This window comes from Anomaloglossus baeobatrachus, chromosome 3, assembly GCF_048569485.1.
Source record: "Anomaloglossus baeobatrachus isolate aAnoBae1 chromosome 3, aAnoBae1.hap1, whole genome shotgun sequence".
Classification (NCBI taxonomy): domain Eukaryota; kingdom Metazoa; phylum Chordata; class Amphibia; order Anura; family Aromobatidae; genus Anomaloglossus; species Anomaloglossus baeobatrachus.
The window spans coordinates 205,353,808-205,379,267 of NC_134355.1; the positions used below are offsets into that span (position 1 = coordinate 205,353,808).

At 43.9% G+C, this 25,460-nt stretch overlaps 1 protein-coding gene across 1 annotated transcript in view; it reads right to left on the reverse strand.

The window, feature by feature from the left end:
- The window catches only part of PCNX2 (pecanex 2), a 1,407,555-nt gene that overhangs the window by 398,206 nt on the left and 983,889 nt on the right, over nt 1-25,460 (reverse strand). Inside the window, exons 21-22 of the mRNA XM_075339694.1 lie at nt 24,463-24,571; nt 17,141-17,270 (exon numbers count right to left, since the gene is read on the reverse strand). Coding sequence (XP_075195809.1) covers nt 17,141-17,270; nt 24,463-24,571 — 239 coding nt within the window. The remainder of the gene's footprint in view (nt 1-17,140; nt 17,271-24,462; nt 24,572-25,460) is intronic.

The following is a 25,460-nucleotide window of genomic DNA, read 5'->3' on the forward strand; positions in this document are numbered from 1 at the left end:
CAGACAGTCAGGGTCCACCGTGCAAAGACTTTGCTGCAGACTATGGCAGAGTGCAATACCTCTGTTAAGGATATAATAAGTAAGTAAAGCAATTCCTCCCTTACTTGGAGGGTGTGTGGAATGATCTCTGTTAATAATCACAGAGACAAAGGCAATGTGTGCGAAATGGCACCTACCTAGGTCCGCTCTTCTAGTGGTGCAAAAGAGACGAACAGCAGCGTAAGCCGCACAAAGCTCCTACCTGCGTTCGCTCCACTAGTGTGCGAGGACACGAACCACTAGATATGGCACCTGCCTAGGTCCGCTCTTCTAGTGGTGCAAAAGAGACGAACAGCAGCGTAAGCCGCACAAAGCTCCTACCTCTGTTCGCTCCCCTAGTGTGCGAGGATACGAACAACTGCCAGACGCAGTATAAGGAACGTTACCCTAGCGGCAACGTCCACCTACGAGTAGAATCACAAGGCCCAGCCAGACCATGTGCCTCAGGCACCTGCCTATGTCCGCTCCCCTAAGAGGTAAGGATACGGACAGCAGCCGAAGCTGTAAGGTATAAGAACGCTACCCTGCCGGTAGCGCTCACCTAGCATAGACAGAGGAATGCCTAGAGGAACGCGCACAGAGCGTCTACTCATATGCATGAACCAAGAGGACTGAGCACCATGCGGCGTGTGTCAGGGTCTTATATAGACTCTGTGCCTCATCCAAGATGGAGGACACCAGAGCCAATCCGCTGCCAGAACGACAGGAGTGACGTCATGCTGGCCTATCACCGAGCAAGACGTCACAAGCACATGACCAGCGACCAATCGGCATAGAAGGTGTCAGAGACATGTGACCTCGTGTCAGCGATGATGTCACCCGCACATGTGCAATGGCTCCAAGATTGGACTTAGTCTCCGGCGCTCGCACATGTGCAGTAGCAAGAAATCTGGACTTAGTCTCCAGCGCTCGCACATGTGCAGTAGCAAGAAATCTGGACTTAGTCTCCAGCGCTCGCACATGTGCAGTAGCAAGAAATCTGGACATAGTCTCCAGTGCTCGCAGCAACCGTAACAGTACCTCCCCCTCAAGGGCCCCCCTCCCGGCGACGCAGGTAATCGGCAACTAAGTCGGGAGCATGGACAGCCTCCTCAGGCTCCCAAGAGCGATGTTCCGGGCCATAGCCCTCCCAATCTATCAAGAAGAACCTGCGCCCTCTAACCATCTTAGAACCAACTATGGCTCGTACCTCATAGCTAGAGCGAGAGGAATCAGAGGCAGGAGAGTGCACTTCACGAGCGTGAGGTAAAATAGCCGGCTTTAGCAGTGAGACATGGAATTTGTCATGAATCCTAAGATGGACAGGTAACTTCAATTGATAGACTACAGGATTTACCTGTCGAAGAACCTCATAAGGACCCAGGAAGCGAGGAGCAAATTTGACAGAGCTCACTCTAAGTCTCACGTGTTTTGCAGAGAGCCACACAAAGTCCCCTGGAGAAAAGACAGGAGCCGGGCGACGAAACCGATCGGACACCGTCTTCATACGGTCCTTAGCTGCTTGGATCGACTCTTGAGTCCGATCCCAAACCTCTCTGGCATTAGTTGCCCAGTCGGCCACAAGAGGAGGAGGTGCAGCAGCGGGAAACGGTACCGGTACCCTAGGGTGTTGCCCATTATTGAGTACGAACGGTGTCTGCCCAGTGGCCTCAGCCAGCGAATTGTTAAGGGCAAATTCTGCCCAGGGTAGGAGGGAGGACCAGTTATCGTGGTTCTCAGCAACAAAGTGTCGAAGGTATATAATCATAGATTGATTGGTACGTTCAACCAAACCATTAGTCTCCGGATGGTATGCCGAAGAGAGATTCAACTCAATTTGCAGAAGGCTACAAAGATCTCGCCAGAAACGGGAAGTAAATTGCGGGCCTCTATCACAAATGATACGATCTGGCATCCCGTGAAGCCTAAAGACATGCTTGAGGAATAGTTTGGCTAGTACCCTGGAAGATGGGATTCTCGATAACGGTACGAGATGAACCATCCGGGAGAAATGGTCCGTAATGACCCACACAAATCTATGTCCCTGTGAACATGGAAGATCACCCACAAAGTCCATGCCTACCACCTCCCATGGTCTATCTGGCACTGGTAAAGGATGCAAGAGCCCAGCCGGTCTCTGCCGTAATGGACGGTTGCGAGCACACGAGTAGCAGGAACCGACATATCTCTTGACGTGGCTGGCTAAGTGTGGCCACCAATACCACCTCTCCAGTAACTCTCGTGTCCGCCTAATACCAAAATGCCCACCCACCTTTGAGGTGTGGGCCCATGACAGTATATCATTCTGTCGATCAGGCGGAACAAAGGTCTTGCCCGGTGGGATTTGGTCTAACGTCACAGGGGAGAGCGTATGAAAAACCCTGGAGGGAAGGATAAGACGAGGTTCGTCAATCTCTTCCTGGGTAGAAAGCATAGAGCGAGACAGGGCGTCTGCCTTGTTATTCTTACTCCCAGACAGATAGTTGATGGAGAAGTGAAAGCGGGAGAAAAACAAGGACCAGCGGGCTTGGCGAGGATTCAGACGCTGAGCGGTTTGTAAGTACGTCAGATTCTTATGGTCTGTATAGACCTGGAAAGGATGTTTCGCTCCTTCCAGCAAGTGACGCCACTCCTCCAAGGCTAATCTCAAGGCGAGCAGTTCCCTATCCCCAATGGTATAGTTTCTCTCTGCCGGTGAAAAGGTTTTAGCAAAGAAGAAACACGGCCTTTTTCTACCTGCACCGTTCTTTTGATACAAGACCGCACCAGCACCCACTGAAGAGGCATCAACCTCTAAGAGGAAGGGCTTATTCTCATCGGGTCTTTGAAGAACGGGAGCAGTTGAAAAGTGTCTTTTTACTGCCTCAAAAGCCTGAGATGTCTCAGTAGACCAGGCTTTGGGATTAGCACCTTTCTTAGTCAAGGCCACCAAAGGGGCCACCAAAGTAGAAAAATGGGGTATGAACTGCCTGTAATAATTTATGAATCCTAAGAAGCGTTGCACCGCCTTCAAGGAATGAGGTTCGGACCATTGCAGGACAGCAGAGAGCTTCGCAGGATCCATAGCCAGACCCTCTTGTGAGATAATGTAACCCAAAAAAGGCAATGAGGACTGCTCGAATACACATTTCTCGAGTTTAGCAAACAATGAGTGCTCCCTTAAACGGGAAAGGACACGAACGACATCCTGACGATGAGTCTCCAGATCAGGAGAAAAAATCAGGATGTCGTCCAGATACACCACTACTGAGGATAACAGTAAATCCCTGAACACATCGTTTACGAAGTCCTGAAATACTGCGGGTGCATTACATAACCCAAAAGGCATGACGAGGTATTCATAGTGACCGTCTCGGGTGTTAAAAGCGGTCTTCCATTCGTCACCCTTTCGAATTCGTACCAAGTTATACGCACCCCGCAGATCCAACTTCGTAAAAACTTGAGCTCCTCTCAGTCTGTCAAAGAGCTCCGAAATTAAAGGTAATGGGTATTTGTTCTTTATTGTGATTGCGTTGAGACCCCTGTAATCTATGCAGGGACGCAAATCACCCTCTTTCTTCCGAACAAAGAAAAACCCAGCTCCCGCGGGAGAGACAGACTTACGAATGAACCCCTTCTCTAAACTCTCTCTTATATAGGTCGACATGGCCTCTGACTCAGGTATCGACAGGGGGTAAACCCTGCCTTTAGGTGGAACCGAACCTGGGATAAGGTCTATGGCACAGTCATACGGCCTATGGGGTGGAAGAACCTCAGCACCCTGTTTGGAGAACACATCAGCGAAATCCAAATAGGGTGTAGGTATGGGAGAGAGATCAGTTGATGCAACCGCAACGACCTTAGGTGGTAAGGGAAGACATCGGGACTGACATTTCGAACCCCAACTAATAATGCTGTCAGACTCCCAGTCAATGTGAGGAGCATGAGTCCGAAGCCATGGAAGACCCAGAAGGACGTCGTCTATACCCTCAGGCAAAACAAGAAAAGAAATCTCCTCTATGTGACCCTGAGACAGGGAAAGGCGCAAGGGAACTGTCCTCAATGTAATGGAGTCAGACAACATAGTTCCATTAACAACACGGACAGGAATAGGCGCCTCTAACATGATAGAGGGAATATTGTGTCCCTTTACAAATCCTGAGGACACAAAAATCCCGTCAGCTCCGGAATCCACAAAAGCCATAATAGGCCATGTATTCTCAGATAACGAGAGCTGACCTGGGATACAACACTTAGAGGGTGCAGAAGACGTCTCTAGTAACCCCCCTCTAATGGTTACTAGGCCAGGCAGTTTCCCTGACGACTAGGACACTTGTTGGCATAGTGCCCAGCCTGACGACATACGTAACATATAGGAGGACCAGACTTGCGTAGTCTGGAGAACGTATGACCTAACTCCATAGGAGTGGGAGATGTTTCAGATGCTGAGGAAGATGGTAGTGGACCCTCAACAACTGGAATAGCCCGATGCTTAGGGCGTGAGGAAGAGACCTCGAGTCTACGTTCCTTATGGCGTACATCGATCCTCGTTGCTACTGTGATCAAGTCCTCCAGAGAAGCAGGGACCTCACGAGTAGCAAGGGCATCCTTGACATAGCCTGCCAACCCTCTCCAGAAGATAGGAATCAACACCTTCTCTGGCCAATCTAGTTCTGCCACCAGAGTTCTAAAAGCAATGGCATAAGAACTAGTGGATAACGAACCCTGAGATAGATCTAACAGTCTCAGGGCCGCATCATGGGTAACCTGCGGACCCATGAATACCGCCTTAAGAGCATCAAGAAAGTCTTGATGTTTCAGAGTAACCACATCAGAGCGCTCCCATAGGGGAGTCGCCCATTCTAAGGCTTTGTCCTGAAGTAAGGAGATGATAAAGCCTACTCTGGACCTCTCCGTAGAGAAGCGAGAAGAGTTGACCTCTAGGTGTATCTGACACTGACTAATGAAACCACGACATGATCTGGCATCGCCAGAATATCTGTTTGGCAGAGCAAGTCGAGGATCATGTGCAGATGTCACCATGGTCTGAGGTTTATCCTCTATACTCTTGAGCCGTGACTCAAGTACTTGTATGTAACGGTGTAACTGCTGATATTCTGCCATAACTGCCAGACCCTTGGCTCAGTCCTAATGTTACGGGGGGCTGTCTGATAATAACCGAAAGGAGTATCAGACAGTCAGGGTCCACCGTGCAAAGACTTTGCTGCAGACTATGGCAGAGTGCAATACCTCTGTTAAATCACAGAAGGATATAATAAGTAAGTAAAGCAATTCCTCCCTTACTTGGAGGGTGTGTGGAATGATCTCTGTTAATAATCACAGAGACAAAGGCAATGTGTGCGAAATGGCACCTACCTAGGTCCGCTCTTCTAGTGGTGCAAAAGAGACGAACAGCAGCGTAAGCCGCACAAAGCTCCTACCTGCGTTCGCTCCACTAGTGTGCGAGGACACGAACCACTAGATATGGCACCTGCCTAGGTCCGCTCTTCTAGTGGTGCAAAAGAGACGAACAGCAGCGTAAGCCGCACAAAGCTCCTACCTCTGTTCGCTCCCCTAGTGTGCGAGGATACGAACAACTGCCAGACGCAGTATAAGGAACGTTACCCTAGCGGCAACGTCCACCTACGAGTAGAATCACAAGGCCCAGCCAGACCATGTGCCTCAGGCACCTGCCTATGTCCGCTCCCCTAAGAGGTAAGGATACGGACAGCAGCCGAAGCTGTAAGGTATAAGAACGCTACCCTGCCGGTAGCGCTCACCTAGCATAGACAGAGGAATGCCTAGAGGAACGCGCACAGAGCGTCTACTCATATGCATGAACCAAGAGGACTGAGCACCATGCGGCGTGTGTCAGGGTCTTATATAGACTCTGTGCCTCATCCAAGATGGAGGACACCAGAGCCAATCCGCTGCCAGAACGACAGGAGTGACGTCATGCTGGCCTATCACCGAGCAAGACGTCACAAGCACATGACCAGCGACCAATCGGCATAGAAGGTGTCAGAGACATGTGACCTCGTGTCAGCGATGATGTCACCCGCACATGTGCAATGGCTCCAAGATTGGACTTAGTCTCCGGCGCTCGCACATGTGCAGTAGCAAGAAATCTGGACTTAGTCTCCAGCGCTCGCACATGTGCAGTAGCAAGAAATCTGGACTTAGTCTCCAGCGCTCGCACATGTGCAGTAGCAAGAAATCTGGACATAGTCTCCAGTGCTCGCAGCAACCGTAACACAAACACAAGTGGAAGAGACTCATATGTTTCCTAATACTGTGATCACAGATGTCCATGCAAGCACCATGCGATGCATGCTACACAAGTCTGAAATGATGGCCTGAAAAAAAGGTTAAAACACTATCACACGGTGTTTGGCTCTAAACTCACTGAGTGTCATGGCGGTATCTGACGTTGTTCACACTGCAGAATGAAACTCAGCACAATGTCTTCTCTGGTGCTTTTGATTTACAGAGACAGGCTCTGGCATCGACTGGCCGTGTTCTCATTAGTGAATAGACTTGCAGGAGTTAATCTCTGCTAGCCTGCTGGTTACCTCTTGGATCACATGTTGTGCGAAACCTATCATAGTTACTCCCCACCTTTTTAGTATGATGGAGACTTTCTTCCCAATGCCGACTATAGCTTTTGCTAAACCTGTCCATGTGCTGCTGTGTGCCAGTTGCTGTTGATTTAGTGCATGCTGATTGGTGTGCTGTGGAAATCCTCTTGTTATCTGGTTATTTCCTCCCTGCTCTTTATTTGCTCCTCATAACGTATTTTCTTGTATCTCTGTGTGTGATAGCTGTGTGATAGAGTCTTTGGTCTCCCCATTTGTTTATATCTGTGGGTTCAACCTCTCCTGTGTCAGTCCTCTCTTGGGGTGTGGAAATGAGGTTATAAAACCAGGACTTGCCAGAAGCAGGGCAAGGAAGACCTTGCCTTCATTTTTTAAGGATACTAACGACTTTCTTAAAACGATTGAAAACATCCAGATGGATAACAATATATGGCTGGGCACTAGTGACATTGAGTCCCTTTATACATTAATTCGTCATCTAGACGGTATGAGAGCAGTTGAGATGTTTCTCATTATGATGACAACTGTTTCAGGGGAGATACGTTTTCTTCTTTCCCTGATTGATTTTGTCCTTAAACATTACTACTTCCTCTTCAAGAGCGCCTTCTACCTGCAGCTCCAGGGCACTGCAATGGGAGCGACCTTTGCGCCCACCCATGCAAATTTGTTCCTGGGGCTGTGGAAGAGGAATATTTTCTTTTCATTTAAATTTGTAGTGTTCACTGAAAAAGTCTTGTTGTGGATTCACTATAATGATGATGGTTTTATGATTTGGCAGGGCCCTGAAGAAGACTTGATATTGTTTTTCTACGAATTGAATCAGAAGTCCCTCAACATCAACTTAACTAGCCACTATGACCAACATACAATTGAATTTTTGGATGTATGTGTAAAGATCAAGTTGGATTTCTACAAACAGGCTCACAGAAAACAAACTTCTGTGAATTCTTTCCTCCATACACCCACCACCTCTTATTTGTTATCACAAATAAGTTCCTGAGGACCTGCTCATCTGATGACACTTTACAAGCAAGCAGAGGAGGAAAAAAGGTTCTGGAAAGTGATCACAATAAAGAGAGAATCAGTTTTACATTCATGATGCCAGAAAAACAACGATCAACAGGTAAGATTCATCTCGTCTGAAACACGTCAATCATAGGAAATTTTATCCTCACTATTTATTTTATCTATTAGGAATTAAAGATGTTTTTTTAATCTTCAACAATTTCTGTCTGCATGGACGTTTTGTGCCGGAGTACCTCCTCACTTTAATTGTCTACAGCCTCCCTTGTTCTACTGAGCACCGTCCAGGAGCTTTCATCCAGCTGAATTCACAACAAACTGGTGAGCTGAAAACCCCTTTTTTCTACTATATCGAGTTTGGCTTTTCTCCTCATTGTTTCCTTGCTCCCAGTGAATTATCAGCAAATTTTTATCATGGATGAAACTCAATCCACCATTGTAGAAGACTACTTCAATGTTAATAATTCTACCAGACTCAATAAAGCAGCAGCATTATTTGCGCTGGATAATGTACAAAATCTAGAGATCAGCCCAGATCTAAAGGAACAGATGAACAACCTTGAAAAGCTGATGACTTCCAGATTAAAAACCTGGTGGGATTCGAAGACTTTGAGTGCTTATTTGGAACATAACATGTTACCACGAGGTTTAAGGATTAAAAAGAGACCTACTACCGTCTATGATGAGGATTTCATAAAATCATGGGATCAAATCCTTTCTAACTGTTCCATCAAGCTCATAGAATTAATCCTCACCTATGAACAGAAAAAAAAGGATTCTCTGGAAAATAGTATCAAAGAAATTGAGAGTAATCTACAAACACATGTCCAATCCTCTGCTTTTTTGGCATCACAAAAAAAGATCAATGATAATTTGACCAAGTTGTTAGAGAAAAACGCAAGCCAGTAAAACCTATTCTTAAAAATAAAAATCTTAATACTTCCAGAGTGCGTTTCAGCTCCACTGAAGCTGAGTCCAGTGATCCCAACACTGATCTCTCAGACCTTGAGACGTCTACCACATCTAATGAGTCAGGCAGTTTTTTACACGTTTTTCCAAAAAAACACTCCAAAACCAAAAAAATGAGGCGGGCGGGTCTCAAGCACCAGCGGAAAAGGACACGGTTATTTTACTCGCAGCAATGTTTAAAAGATGACAGTGAATCTTTCTCGGTCTTGAATTTATCGGCTTCTATTCTAAACAATGACCAAATAAAATTGCTGAGTAAAGGTTTGAATTTTGTCACTGCAAAAAAGTTCAGTTTATTCACCACTATGCTGGATGTCAATAAGTTCATTCGCAATATCACTGTCAAAAAACATTTTTTTGAGTCAAATGAGACCAGAATTTTGAGATCCCGTAAGCCATTTTTTCCTAACCTACAATCAACTACCTTTTGTGAACATCTTTCATCTAAGGATATGGAAAATTTTCCAGGTGTGAATCTTAGGGATCCTACCTTGACTCATGCAGCTTTTGTGAGAAATGTTCCCAATCCAACATATTACCCCATTCAAAGTAGAACTAAAAGTATGGACGATTTTCAGTCTCTGGTTGAAACAGACCTCAAGACTCTTTTTTTTCTCAGGATACGCCCTTCAAACAGAATCTTACTAGCAGGGAGCGATTTGCATGGAAAAAATTGAGTTCCAACTGTAATTTAACCATTAAGAACTCTGACAAAGGAGGCTCCATTGTCATTTTGGACACTGCTTTATACGAAAGAGAGATTCTTAAAATGTTACAGGACTCTAAAACCTATGAGCATTTACAGTCGGATCCTTTTCTAAAATTCAGACTAATTTGAGCACTCTTCTTGAAAGAGGAGTCCAGGAAGGGTTAATCTCTCCCAAACAATTGGATTTCCTTAAATCATCACACCCAAGAATACCTTTTGTGCATGCACTACCTAAGGTGCATAAAGAAACTTTTCCACCTCCCTTAAGGCTTATAGTCTCGGGTGTAGACTCCTTACTTGAACATTTGGGAGAGTGGATTGATGATCATTTGCAGCCTCTCGCTCATGTCTCCTGTAGTTATGTTCAAGATTCCAAACATGTCATTAATGTCATGAATTCTTTGCAATGGTCTGCTGAATTTTCTTGGATTACATGTGGCGTTACATCATTATATTCTTCCATCCCTCACACATTAGCATTGGTGGCTGTCAAAAATTATATGCAGACATTTTCACAATATTCCATTAGTCTGCAGAATTTCATCTTGGATGCCACATTATTTTTCCTTCAAAATATTTTTTTTAGATTCACAAATACATTTTTTTTTACAGAAGCTTGGTTGTTCGATGGGGGCCAAGTTTTCCCCATCAGTAGCAATCATCTATACGAATTTTTGGGAGGATAATTACATATACACTGACATGAATCCATTTTTGAGCATATACATTGTTATATGAGATTTATTGATGATGGTCTCATTGTTTGGAAGGGACGAACAGATCTCATTCCTTATTTCATGGATTATTTAAATAATAATCCCTTCAATGTTTTTTTCACCTATTTGGGAAATTCTGAAAAAATTAACTATTTAGACATGACATTGACTGGCTGTGTAAAGGATCATCAAATCAAATGCACATTATATCGCAAGACTGTTGCAAGGAATTCACTCCTACATGCTGCTAGCAGCCACCCCTGTCACATTATCACTAATCTCCCTGTGAGGGAGTTTGTACGAGCCAAGCGCCGCTGTTCAACAAATGAGGATTATCAGCAGGAATGCCACTGCATTCACAGGAGATTTCACAACAGGGGTTATTCCTCGGACACTATTGCTAAAGCACAATTGAAAGTGCAATCACATATAGACAGGATCTCCTCAAATATTCCACTACATCTGATCCATCACAACCTGCAGTGGGTCAAGTGACTTTTTCTACAGAATTGTGTGAATTATTCCCAAATTATCATCATTAAAAAATATCTTCCAGTTTTACACTCGGATGAAACTGTCAGAAATATTCTTGATTTGGGGGTCAATTTTGTTTCTAAAATAGGCAAAAGTATTGACAGTACCATTTCTCCTTCTGATCATACTAAAAAATGTATAAAAAAATCACATAGTAACTGGCTATCGTTAACAGGTTCTTTTAAATGTGGCAGGAGGGTATGTGGCTTATGTCCATTTATGACTAATGAAAAATCCATTCTGTCCACTGCCACCAACAAAATTCTAAAGAATGATGTTTTTTTGAATTGTAATGATTTTTTTGTCATTTATGTCATTACTTGTCAGGAATGCCAGCTTCAGTATGTCGGTTGTACTAGCCGCCCCTTTCGTGTCCGTATTTCCGAACATATTTATGACATACGCAACCTGACTTCTAGGAATCTTTCTGGTGCTTCATCTCATGTTGTACATGCCCATTGCGGTGATCTGAGCAATTTTAAAGTGCATGCCCTGAAACACATTATAACTAATAATACGGGTGAAAATCATATTCAAATGTTACACCAACAAGAAGCCTTTATGATATTATATATGAATACTAGACAACCTGCAGGTTTAAACAAATGAACTGATCTTTGGTATATTTATTGAATCTAAGGTCATATACTCTTTTGCATATTTAATGTCCTCTATTTTGCATAATTAATTGTTTTGACCATGTCATTTCCTCTTTTTTTAGCTTGCACAAGACTATTTATATTTCACTTGTGTGTTTTCTCCTTAAGATTATGACTAAAGACCCAGCGTCTGAAACGCGTCAATCATAGGAAATTTTATCCTCACTATGTATTTTATCTATTATTGTTATTATTATTTATTATTATTATACTGCCATCAATTCCATGGCGCTTTACATGTGAAAGGGGTGTACATAATAGGGACAAGTACAATAATCATAAACAATACAAGACACAAACAGGTACAGGAGGAGAGAGGTCCCTGCCCGTGAGGGCTCACAGTCTACAAGGAATAGGTGAGGATACAGTAGGTGAGGGTAGAGCTGATAGTGCGGCGCTGTAACAGACTGAGGGTTATGGCAGGTTGTAGGCTTGTCGGAAGAGGTGGGTCTTCAGGTTCCTGTTGAAGCTTGCCAAGGTAGGCGAGAGTCTGATGTGTTGTGGCAGAGCATTCCAGAGTATGGGGGAGTCACGGGAGAAATCTTGGATGCGATGGTGGGAAGAGGAGATAAGAGGGGAGTAGAGAAGGAGATCTTGTGAGGATCAAAGGTTATGTGCAGGTAAGTACCGGGAGACTAGGTCACAGATGTAGGGAGGAGACAGGTTGTGGATGGCTTTGTATGTCATGGTTAGTGTTTTGAACTGGAGTCGTTGGGCAATGGGAAGCCAGTGAAGGGATTGGCAGAGAGGAGAGGTCAGGGAGTAGTGGGGGGACAGGTGGATTAGCCGGGCAGCATAGTTTAGAATAGATTGTAGGGGTGCAAGACTGTTAGAAAGGAGGCCACAGAGCAGGAGGTTGCAATAATCCAGACGGGAGATAATAAGGGCATGTACTAGGGTTTTTGTAGCTTCTTGAGAAAGGAATGTACGGATACGGGAAATATTTTTGAGTTGGAGAAGACAGGAGGTGAAAAGGGCTTGGATGTGTGGCTTGAAAGAGAGATCAGAGTCTAGGATTACTCCCAGGCAGCGAGCGCTATTAGGAATTAAAGATGTTTTTTTAATCTTCAACAATTTCTGTCTGCATGGACATTTTGTGCCGGAGTACCTCCTCACTTTGAAGATTCACCTCTACCTATAACAACAAATGACATGAGGTTAAAACAAGCCTTGAGAATATCTGGCCCATTCCTAAGGCCGATTCCGTTTTGCCTAAATCTACCACACTTAGACCTGCAATCACATATAGGAGATCCTCAAACTTAAGGGATCTACTACTCCTCAAACTTCAGTGGTGGACACTGCAAGGTTAATATAAGCATCAACCTCTCCCAGGATACCTCTCACTGAATCACCACTGCACACTGAAGAAGGTCTGCCATCGACCAAAATGTTTGTGATATTCAGTGTTTGGGAATTAAAATTCATCTTCTTTGCATAAAGATTTGAGAGCTAAGTTGTTTTTGTCCTGAGGGTCGTGGACTATGCTGATGGTTTTCGTCGCCTCGGAAGAGGAGGCGTGGTAGTGATGCAAGAGGTACAGTGCTACTCGGAGGCATTCGGGTACAAAAACAACCAGGACAAGTGTGAAAGTCTGTGGCTTGGTGGAGAAGTTCCTGATTTCAGTCTTCCAGACACTTTTACAGAGCCCCAGGAATTTGCCAAAGTCCTAGGCATAGAATCTGGCCAGGGTGATTACCCCACTAAAAACTGTGATGGCAGAATTAAGTGTGCTGCCCAGAGAGTGGACCACTGGAGAGGTTGGACTTTGACCCTGAGAGAAAGGACGAATCTGTGCAAAGCTTTTCTGCTCCCTTTGTTAATCTATCTAGGCAGCATGTGCTGTTATAATCCAGTGACCGAGGAGGATCAGAAAAAGAGCAATAACTCGGAAACCCAGAAAATAACCAGAGTGACTGGAACCTTAACGGACTGAAGACCTAATACTGACACACAACTAGAAGTAGCCGTGGGACGAGCCTACAATGACTTTTTTGCCTCGACACAGCCGGAGAACTAAATACTCTAACAGAGAGAAATGTAGAAAAGCTAATATGCCTCAGAGTAGTCCCCAAAAATATAGATAGCCCCCCACATGTAACGATTACAGTGATATAGGAAAACATAATACGTAGATAGAGAACAGATTCAGCATAGATGAGGCTCAAAGCTATCTGCATAGGGAAGGATAGGAAAGAGCACTGACTACAGCTGTAAAAACCCTAATAAATACCAGCACGCCTGACATGGAAAAATACTGAGCTTAAACAGGCTCTCCCCCGCTATATCAGTACTCTGGTGTTACTGGAATCCAAGAAAAACATTGATATAGAGAGGGGACTGAATATTGTACCAAGCATGATAAAACACAATACATAACAGAACATGGAGTAAGGTACACAGATACTCCCAGCAGGGAATAATCCAATTCCACCAGGAACTCTACACAGGCAAAATCACAAGAAAGTGAAAAAAATAAGCAAAGGTACAAAGACCAACTAATCTGAGAGGAGTTCTGGTAAACATAGAGAACACGGCTGGTTTCAGGAAGTCCTTGGAACACAGGAAATACAATTGAGCACCGGCAAGGAACAAAAGGAAGCTACACAGTTATATGGCCTGATTGCAAATCCTACTCAGCTGTCCGGTTCCCACTCAGCAAGTCAACTGCATTATCAGCACTGACCACAAGAGGGAGCCCCAAACTGGATTCTAATTCAAATGTATTCACAACAGTACCCTCCCTTGAGGAGGGGTCACCGAACCCTCACCAGAACCCCCGGGTTTGTCAACATGGGCTTGATGAAAAGCACGCATCAAGCGATCAGCATGTATGTCGAAAGCAACCAACCAAGAATTATCCTCCTGACCATAACCTTTCCACTTGATCAGTTACTGGAGCTTCCATATGGAAATACGGGAATCCAAAATCTTCTCCACTACATATTCCAGATCCCCCTCGACCAACACAGGATCAGGAGGCGCAGCCATGGGCACTACCGGTTCAACATACTTTTTGAACAAAGACTTATGAAAGACATTGTGAATCTTGAAAGTCTCTGGGAGAGCCAAACGGAAAGCGACAGGATTAATAATCTCCAAAATCTTATAAGGTCCAATAAACCTTGGTTTAAATTTCAGAGAAGAAACTTTCATAGGAACATGTCTGGAAGACAACCAGACCAAGTACCCTATCTTAAACCGGGAACCCACAGTCCTACGCCGGTTGGCAAACCATTGGGCATTTTCCTGGGAGTGGGGCAATTTATCCACCACCTAATCCCAAATTTTCAGCATTTTCTCTACTGCAGAATCAACATCCGGGCAGGCTGAAGCCTCCATCTGCCACAAAGAAAACTGAGGATGAAACCCGAAATTGCAAAAGAAAGGAGACATCAAAGTGGCCAAACTAGCTCTATTATAAAGAGCAAACTCAGCCAAAGACAAAAAAGAAACCCAGTCATCCTGATCAGCCGACACATAACATCTCAAATAGGTTTCCAAAGTCTGATTTGTCCTTTCAGTTTGTCCATTGGTCTGAGGATGAAAGGATGAAACGCGGAAGAGAAGGACAACTCAAATCCCAGCCTAGAACAAAAAGCGCTCCAAAATCTAGACACAAACTGGACTCCCCTGTCTGATACAATGTTCTCAGGAATACCATTCAAACGAACCACCTGACGAAGAAACAAAGGCACCAACTCCGAAGCTGATGGCAACTTAGGCAGCGGCACCAAATTAATCATTTTGAAAAATCTATCACAGATTACCCAGATAACCGTCATCCCCTGAGAAACAGGGAGATCAGAAATAAAATCCATTGAGATGTGAGTCCATGGTCTCTTGGGCACCGGCAGTGGCAATAACAGTCCATTAGAATGAGAACTACAAGGCTTGGATCTTAAACAGATCCCACAGGATTGCACAAAACTCCTCACGAGATAGAGAAGGCCACCAAAAGGACCTACTCATCAAATACCTGGTGCCAAAAATCCCAGTACGACCAGCCAACACAGAACAATGAATTTCAGACATCACTTTACTCCTCCATTGGTCAGGAACAGGAAGTCTTTCAGGTTTGTTCTCCTGAAATTCCTCAAGAGCAAGTCTCAAATCAGGTGAAATCGTGGAGAGAATCACTCCCTCAGGCAGGATGGTAGCAGGCTCGGTCACAACCAGATAATCAGCAAAGAAACTCCTAGAAAGGGCATCCACCTTAATATTCTTAGTGCCCGAAATATAAGAGACCACAAAATTAAAGCGCGTGAAAAACAAGGCCCATCTAGCCTGTCTGGGATTTTGGAAGTCCCACGTCGATTCTGGACCTTCCAGAAAAAGGGGGAAAGCTGAGTAGACACATCCCCCATTTTCTGGAAGTGCAGGCACTCCATGTGATGAGTGTGGGTGCAGTGACCTGAGAATACTGCACTCACACTCCCCAGGTCCAAACCACAGCAGTGCAAGCTTGTAACGCTTGCCTGGATCCACAGACTCAGACGGGCTGTAATGGACAGGCTAGAGGGAAACCACTTCACCAAGCAGGACCCCTAGAATCCTGAAACCCTTTAACAGGGTTATACAGGGATACATGGATTTAGAATTACACAGGGCCCTGGAGATCACAACATGTGGAAGGCAGCAGTCCGAGAAAGTAGTCGTCAGGCAGGGTCAAACCAGGAACTGCAGAACAGGGACAGAATCGGTAGGCAAGGACATAATCAGAAAACGTAGCAGAGGTCAAATCCGGATCGGGCAGCGAGGTACATAAACAGCAGGCAGGAGAGGTAGTCAGGAAACAAGCAAAAGTCAGAACACCAGCATCACAAAACAGAACAGGAGCCAGAATATCAAAACTATCTCTGGCAGTGGTCAGCAGACAGGAGAGGAATTAAGAAGGGTGTGGTGTCTTCCCATTGGCTGTAGCTGAATGATGGTAACTTCAGCTGGAAGACACACGCCACCTATAGTCAGCCAGTGGTACTCCAGAACCCAAGGAAACCCAGCCCAGTGGATGAGCAGAGCCCGCGCCCACCGGCACCACTGGCATCGACTCCTCCCCCATGACCAGCACCATCCATGGCAAGAACACGGCATTGCCTGGCGATCGGAGTAGAAGTTGCTGGAGTAGACTCCGGTGGTGACGTAACAGAGCTGCAGTAACCTCAATCTCAGTTTGCACAGGTGGCCATCTGAGAGCCTCTCTCTGCGCATGCGGCCAGCATCTTTTGAGAAGAAGGAGGACAGAAATCAGAGGAGGAGGGTGAATGCAGCATGCATGCCATTCGTGCGGTGTCCATTTTAGATGATCGAGAGGGGGAAAAAGGCCGGAGGGGCACTTTGGTGACACTGGGGGACCAGGGAAGGAGATTTATCTCCCATCTGATATGTTTGATCATGCCAGATGGGAGATTAATTCAATTTTTACCAATGCTGCCATTTACTGTATCGTGATCATCTTTATACGGTGTATACCAATGATGACATGACTGTGGACCAGACAAAAATGACCAAATCATTATCTCCAGGGTCTCAGCTACCCCCGGTAGCTGAAACCCCAAAGATATTCTGACGCTGGTGGGCGCTATTCACTTTTTTCTTGCTGCTATTTTTAAATGGCAGATCAGAATAAGTACGCTTTCTTGACGCCGTTTTAAAACGTACGGCCATTGTAAAGGGGTTAATTATGAAATTAAGCATTGTAGCATTTTTGGATGTTGTGTATCCAAAGGAAAACAAAAAAACCTGACCTCCCTCCCTTAGAAATACTCTATTTATGGCTGGCTGCATGTGGACGGAGATCCGAACTGTCCAATCATTGACATCCAATGGGGCATGGCCTCCGGGATCAAGTTAGGTCTCAAACTGAACTTTATCTAAAGTCTGGTTGAAGTTGGTGAACCCAAACTTCAATGTGTCTGCTCATCTCTAGTTACTAACCTGTTCATTTCTTCCCAAAACTTTATTGGTCTTGCGTATGATGCAATGAAAATGACACTTCCAAGAAAAGGACTCAAGGGGCTGGATAATATTGATGTTGCAAATGTTTGGAATAAAAGCATTCCTGAATCTGATTGAATTGTGTGTTAAGTTTTATAATTTGTAAAGAGTTATTCTAATTAATCTCTTATTAGGCCTTGGGTGGTTAGTATTTTGGAAACATACAGCAGGTTGCACTACATGGCCTCTGTAACTGTAGCACACACAGATAAGAAAGTAGCTATTATATTAGAATTAATGAAGTACAGTATTTAGTAAGACCTAAGTGAAACTGGCAAAGGGGCATGCTTCACTGTCTATATTGTATAATCCATTGTAAAAAAGATACTTTGAACCAAAAGATGAGAAACAAACCATGAGCTTTTCCATTTAAACTCTTCATTAGCAGAAGTCTGACAAACATGACCATATCCACTCTCTTTCCATATAAATATATATGTATATATATATATATATATATATATATATATATATATATACATATATATATATATATATATATATATACAGTACAGACCAAAAGTTTGGACACATCTTCTCATTCAAAGAGTTTTCTCTATTTTCATGACTGAAAATTGTAGATTCACATTGAAGGCATCAAAACTATGAATTAACACATGTGGAATTAAATACTTAACAAAAAAGTGTGAAACAACTGAAAATATGTCTTATATTCTAGGTTCTTCAAAGTAGCCACCTTTTGCTTTGATTACTGCTTTGCACACTCTTGGCATTCTCTTGATTAGCTTCAAGCTGTAGTCACCGGAAATGCTTCTCACTTCTCAGTTATGCCCTGTCAGGTTTAAGAAGTGGGATTTCTTGCCTCATAAATGGGGTTGGGACCATCAGTTGTGTTGTGCAGAACTCTGCTGGATACACAGCTGATAGTCCTACTGAATAGACTGTTAGAATTTGTATTATGGCAAGAAAAAAGCAGCTAAGTAAAGAAAAATGAGTGGCCATCATTACTTTAAGAAATTAAGGTCAGTCAGTCCGAAAAATTGGGAACACTTTGAAAGTGTCCCCAAGTGCAATGGCAAAAACCATTAAACGCTACAAAGAAACTGGTTCACATGAGGACCACCCCAGGAAAGGAAGACCAAGAGTCACCTCTGCTGTGGAGGATAAGTTTATCCGAGTCACCAGCCTCAGAAATCGCGGGTTAACAGCAGCTCAGATTAGAGACCAGGTCAATGCCACATAGAATTCTAGCAGGAGACACATCTGTTAAGAGGAGACTTTGTGCAGCAGGCCTTCATGGTAAAATAGCTGCTAGGAAACAACTGCTAAGGACAGGCTGCAAGCAGAAGAGACTTGTTTGGGCTAAAGAACACAAGGAATGGACATTAGACCAGTGGAAATCTGTGCTTTGGTCTGATGAGTCCAAATTTGAGATCTTTGGATCTAACCACCGTGTCTTTGTGCGATGCAGAAAAGGTGAACTGATGGACTCTACATGCCTGGTTCCCACCGTGAAGCATGGAGGAGGAGGTGTGATGGTGTGGGGGTGCTTTGCTTGTGATAATGTTGGGGATTTATTCAAAATTGAAGGCATACTGAACCAGCATGGCTACCACAACATCTTGCTATTCCATCCGGTTTGCGTTTAGTTGGACCATCATTATTTTTCAACAGGACAATGACCCCAAACACACCTCCAGGCTGTGTAAGGGCTATTTGACTAAGAAGGAGAGTGATGGGGTGCTAGGTCTCCTGGTCTCCACAGTCACCAGACCTGAACTCAATCGAGATGGTTTGGGGTAAGCTGGACTGCAGAGTGAAGGCAAAAGGGCCAACAAGTGCTAAGCATCTTTGGGAACTCCTTCAAGACTGTTGGAAGACCATTTCCGGTGACTACCTCTTGAAGCTCGTCAAGAGAATGCTAAGAGTGTGAAAAGCAGTAATCAAAGCAAAAGGTGGCTACTTTGAAGAACATAGAATATAAGACATATTTTTCAGTTGTTTCACACTTTTTTGTTAAGTATTTCATTCCACATGTATTAGGCTACTTTCACACTTGCGTTGGACGGCTTCCGTAGCATTACGTTGTGTGACGGATACAACGGATGCGTTGCATATAGTGGCACAATAGATGCTACGGATCGTACAAAACAACGGAAAGCTTTTTATTTTATTTTATTTTTTTACTTCTTTACAGTTGACCGGCAGCAGACTATTGTGAACGATCAGCTGATCGCTCTCAATAGCCGGCGGCCGGGCGCTCAGCTGAGCGCTCTCACATGCTGGCGGGCGGGCGCTCAGCTGAGCGCTCTCACATGCCAGCAGGCGGGCGCTCAGCTGAGCACTCTCACATGCCGGCGGGCGGGCGCTCAGCTGAGCGCTCTCACATGCTGGCGGGCGGGCGCTCAGCTGAGCGCTCTCACATGCCAGCAGGCGGGCGCTCAGCTGAGCACTCTCACATGCCGGCGGGTGGGCGCTCAGCTGAGCGCTCTCACATGCCAGCGGCCGGTCGCTCAGCTGAGCGCTCTCACATGCCGGCGGGCGGGCGCTCAGCTGAACGTTCGGCCACCGAGAGACAAAATAAAGTTTGTGATTTAAAAAAAAAAAAAAAGAGCATGCGCAGTGAAATCCTACGGATTGCGCTGCTCAAAAAAAGTTACATGCTACGTTTCTTCCGCCCGACGCAGCATCAAAATAATGACGCAGCGTCGTCCTGCGGATGCAATGCTGACACTTGCGTTACAGTGCGTTGTCCATACAAGTCTATGGAGAATAGCTCAGTGCGTTAACAGACTGCGCTATTCTCCATAGTGATGGACTCCGCTGAACGCAAGTGTGAAAGTACCCTAAATTCATAGTTTTGATGCCTTCAATGTGAATCTACAATTTTCAGAGTCAGGAAAATAAAGAAAACTCTTTGCATGAGAAGGTGTGTCCAAACTTTTGGTCTGTACTATGTATATATATATATATATATATATATATGTGTGTATATAGATAGATATATATATATATATATATATATATATATATATATAATACACTGCTCGAAAAATTAAACTTAACCAACTGAATATAACTCCAAGGTAATCAAACTTCTGTGAAATCAAACTGTCCACTTAGGAAACAACACTGATTGACAATCAATTTCACATGCTGTTGTGTAAATGGAATAGACATCAGTTGGAAATTATTGGCAATTATCAAGACACACTCAATAAAAGGAGTGTTTCTGCAGGTGGGGACCACAGACCACATCTCAGTACGAATGCTTTCTGGTTGATATTTTGGTCACTTTTGAATGGTGGTTGTGCCTCACACTCGTGGTAGCATGAGACGGACTCTACAACCCACACAAGTAGCACAGGTAGTGCAGCTTATCCAGGATGGCACATCAATGTGAGCTGTGGCAAGAAGGTTTGCTGTGTCTGCCAGCGTAGTGTCCAGGGGACAGGCCAGTACACAAGGAGACGTGGAAGGGGCTGTAGGAGCGCAACAACCCAGCAGCAGGACCACTACCTCTGCCTTCGTGCAAGGATGAATCGGAGGAGCACTGCCAGACCCCTGCAAAATGACCTCCAGCGGGCCACAAATGTGCATGTGTCTGCACAAACGGTTAGAAACCGACTCCATGAGGATGGCATGAGGTCCCGACGTCCACAGAGGGGGGTTGTGCTCACTGCCCAACACCGTGCAGGATGCTTAGCATTTGCCGCAGAACACCAAAATTGGCAAATTCGCCACTGGTGCCCTGTGCTCTTCACAGATGAAAGCAGGTTCACACTGAGCACATGTGACAGACGTAAAAGAGTCTGGAGACACCGTGGAGAGCATTCTGTTGCCTGCAACATCCTTCAGCATGACCGATTTGCAGTGGGTCAGTAATGGTGTGGGGTGGCATTTCTTTGGAGGGCCGCACAGCCCTCCATGTGCTGGTCAGAGGTACCCTGACCGGCATTAGGTACTGAGAAAAGATCCTCAGACCCCTTGTGAGACCATATGCTGGTGCGGTTGGCCCTGGGTTCCTCCTAATGCAGGACAATGCCAGATGTCATGTGGCAGTAGTGTGTCAGCAGTTCCTGCAAGATGAAGGCATTGAAGCTATGGACTGGTCCGCCCGTTCCCCAGACCTGAATTTGATTGAGCACATCTGGGACATTATGTCTCTCTCCATCCACCAACATGACGTTGCACCAAAGACTGTCCAGGAGTTGGCGGATGCTTTAGTCCAGGACTGGGAGGAGATCCCTCAGGAGACCATCCGCAACCTCATCAGGAGCATGCCAAGGCGTTGTAGGAGGTCATGCAGGCACGTGAAGGCCACACACAATACTGAGCCTCATTTTGACTTCTTTACACTTTCCTTTTGTCTTGTTTTGTCTTGTTTTGATTTTCATTTTGACTTGTTTCCACTTTCATTTTGTGTGTGTCTTCAAATCCAGGCCTCCATTGGTTAAAACATTTGATCTCCATTGATGATTTTTGTGTGATTTTGTTGTCAGCACATTCAACTGTGTTCAGAACAAAGTATTCAATGAGAATATTTCATTCATTTATTCAGATCTAGGATGTGTTATTTGAGTGTTCCCTTTAATTTTTTGAGCAGTGTATATATACAGTACCTACAAGTAGTATTCAACCCCCTGCAGATTTAGCAGGTTTGATAAGATGCAAATAAGTTAGAGCCTGCAAACTTCAAACAAGAGCAGGATTTATTAACAGATGCATAAATCTTACAAACAAACAAGTTATGTTGCTCAGTTAAATTTTAATAAATTTTCAACATAAAAGTGTGGGTCAATTATTATTCAACCCCTAGGTTTAATATTTTGTGGAATAACCCTTGTTTGCAATTACAGCTAATAATCGTGTTTTATAAGACCTGATCAGGCCGGCACAGGTCTCTGGAGTTATCTTGGCCCACTCCCCCATGCTTCTCCAAGTTATCTAGGTTCTTTGGGTATCTCATGTGGACTTTAATCTTGAGCTCCTTCCACAAGTTTTCAATTGGGTTAAGGTCAGGAGACTGACTAGGCCACTGCAACACCTTGATTTTTTCCCTCTTGAACCAGGCCTTGGTTTTCTTGGCTGTGTGCTTTGGGTCGTTGTCTTGTTGGAAGATGAAATGACGACCCATCTTAAGATCCTTGATGGAGGAGCGGAGGTTCTTGGCCAAAATCTCCAGGTAGGCCGCGCTATCCATCTTCCCATGGATGCGGGCCAGATGGCCAGGCCCCTTGGCTGAGAAACAGCCCCACAGCATGATGCTGCCACCACCATGCTTGACTGTAGGGATGGTATTCTTGGGGTCGTATGCAGTGCCATCCAGTCTCCAAACGTCACGTGTGTGATTGGCACCAAAGATCTCGATCTTGGTCTCATCAGACCAGAGAACCTTGAACCAGTCTGTCTCAGAGTCCTCCAAGTGATCATGAGCAAACTGTAGACGAGCCTTGACATGACGCTTTGAAAGTAAAGGTACTTTACGGGCTCGTCTGGAACGGAGACCATTGAGGTGGAGTACTTATGGTATTGACTGAAACCAATATCCCCACTGCCATGATATCTTCCCGGAGCTCCTTCCTTGTTGTCCTTGGGTTAGCCTTGACTCTTCGGACAAGCCTGGCCTCGGCACGGGTGGAAACTTTCAAAGGCTGTCCAGGCCGTGGAAGGCTAACAGTAGTTTCATAAGCCTTCCACTTCCGGATGATGCTCCCAACAGTGGAGACAGGTAGGCCCAACTCCTTGGAAAGGGTTTTGTACCCCTTGCCAGCCTTGTGACACTCCATGATCTTGTCTCTGATGGCCTTGGAATGCTCCTTTGTCTTTCACATGTTGACCAAGTATGAGTGCTGTTCACAAGTTTGGGGAGGGTCTTAATTAGTCAGAAAAGGCTGGAAAAAGAGATAATTAATCCAAACATGTGAAGCTCATTGTTCTTTGTGCCTGAAATACTTCTTAATACTTTAGGGGAACCAAACAGAATTCTGGTGGTTTGAGGGGTTGAATAATAAATGACCCTCTGAATAAACTTTTCACAATTTAAAATAAATAAATAAATAAATAACATTCTTTTTTGCTGCAGTGCATTTCACACTTCCAGGCTGATCTACAGTCCAAATGTCACAATGCCAAGTTAATTCCGAATGTGTAAACCTGCTAAATCTGCAGGGGGTTGAATACTACTTGTAGGCACTATAATTGTCTACATCTAATTAAATCTACATCAACAATTAATGTAAAAAGCTACATTTTAAGTATAGCAATATGGAAAGCATTGAAGGGGTGGTTCTAAACTAAATTTTATTTTACTCCTAAATCTCTGTTTAATGTCATAAAATGCTTAAATGGTCAAATGTTTTAATAGGATTCAAGAAATATCCAAAAAGCCATTTAATTCCTTTAGAGAAAATAAGTGGAATAAAATTTGAATCTTTATTAATAGTACATCAACATAATAAAATCACAAAAAATAGGAGAGGTTGCTGCAGAAGAAATTTCAGTGGTTACTTAATCAAAATAATGTGCATCACAGTAAGGGTACGCTCACACGAGCGTATTAGTCGCATCGAATGTCATACGCTAGTTTGACTTCAGCCTAAAATAATAAAACAGAAATTGAAAAGGAATATACAGTTAGTAATGAGGTAAGACAAAAGCTTCTTTTCCTAGATTGGTAGTAAATGAGTCTGAACAGTATATTATCCTAGTGGGTTAATTGCATATGGTCTTGGGGCCTCTGAGGAAGCCATTGTGCGAAACACATGTCAGGAAGTCTGATGGTAAGTAATTATTATGTGTTTATTTTCTCTCCATTATGTGTTTTACCAATACTCTGCGTATCCTAACACAATTATAACTAGTTTACTTCCGCTTGCAACTGTTTTTTTCTCTTTGAGGTCTTAAGGTTACTTGAACTTGCAATTGCTGATGTCTCTATGAGGCCCCAAGACCATATACACTTACCCCATATATACTGTTCTGGCTCATTTATTGCAATCTAAAAGAAAAGGTTATATCTTACCTCATTACCAAGCTGTCTGTGTAATTTGTTTATGGTTTTTTGTTTATTACTGGGAGGCACATTATTTTGTTTAAGAAACCACTGGAATTTCTTCTGCTGCAACCTCTCCTGCTTTTGAATGTTTTTATTATTATTATAATTATTATACTTAATGATCAATAAAGATTTATCTTTTATTCCACTGAAGGAGTTAATTTGTATTAGCTTTTTTATCTAATCACATAATCTAATCTTTTTTCTAATATTGTTTATTTTTTTAACATGTAAAAAAGGATACGGGGTACAGCAAAAAACTGAGCAAATACATGAAATGATGATCCCCAAGCTATTTGCCATGGTGCAATATATGTGAAGACATATTGCAGCTTTTGAAGAAGGTCCAATATCTAGGAGAGAACATAATACAAATTAGGTTAAAATGATTATACTAAATGATAGCAAGCGTTAAAATGGTTCAGCTGAATTTAGTTAAACGTAGATGTGAAATGCACCTGAATTGGAGCCATGTGAAACCAGTCTTAGAACTAATTCATCCCCATGCACTAAAGAAGGCCTAGATACTTAGTAATGTAATGATACCGAAAATATTATTGGCTGCACAACTAGAGCAATTTGGGAAATCTGGGTGGCATCCACAGAGAAAATTTTGTGTCCACAGTTTATTTTGCTTGGGAACTGGGACACAGAACCTCTGACCCCTATCATATACCAGTGTCCCCTGATTATTCTGTAATAATGATTAAACACGTCAGGATGGAGTTAGGGAGATTGTAGGGGTTCATTAATAGGGTTAGATGTGGTCTGCCTTTATTAGGGTGGAAGTTCTGGGGTAACAGGCTGCAATGAGTTTCCCAGGGACATATATGGTCAGTAATGCAATGGAGATTGGAGGACCCATATGAAGGAGACGCAGGTTCACGCCACACTCTAACTATCCGGTGAGACTGTTCCTTATCTATTATATGTACTGCCAATGACTTTTTTGGGGTCATTTGATTATTAACCACTGTCAATAGGTATTTTAATTGTTTATATTGTTTTTCTGATTATTTAGGCATATACTCGTGGGACCATTGCCCACATAGGGGCTTTAACAAAATACACAATTTTTTTTTTTTTGTTGTGTTTGTTTTGTTAATTTTGTTATACATTAGTGGTGTCTCTGGGTAGGCCATAAATATATTTTTATGTGGCTGGTTGAGTTGTTCGTTAACCCTGGGAGGCTTTTAGTTACCTATTTACCTATAGGTTTTTAATAACTTATTGTAATTAAAA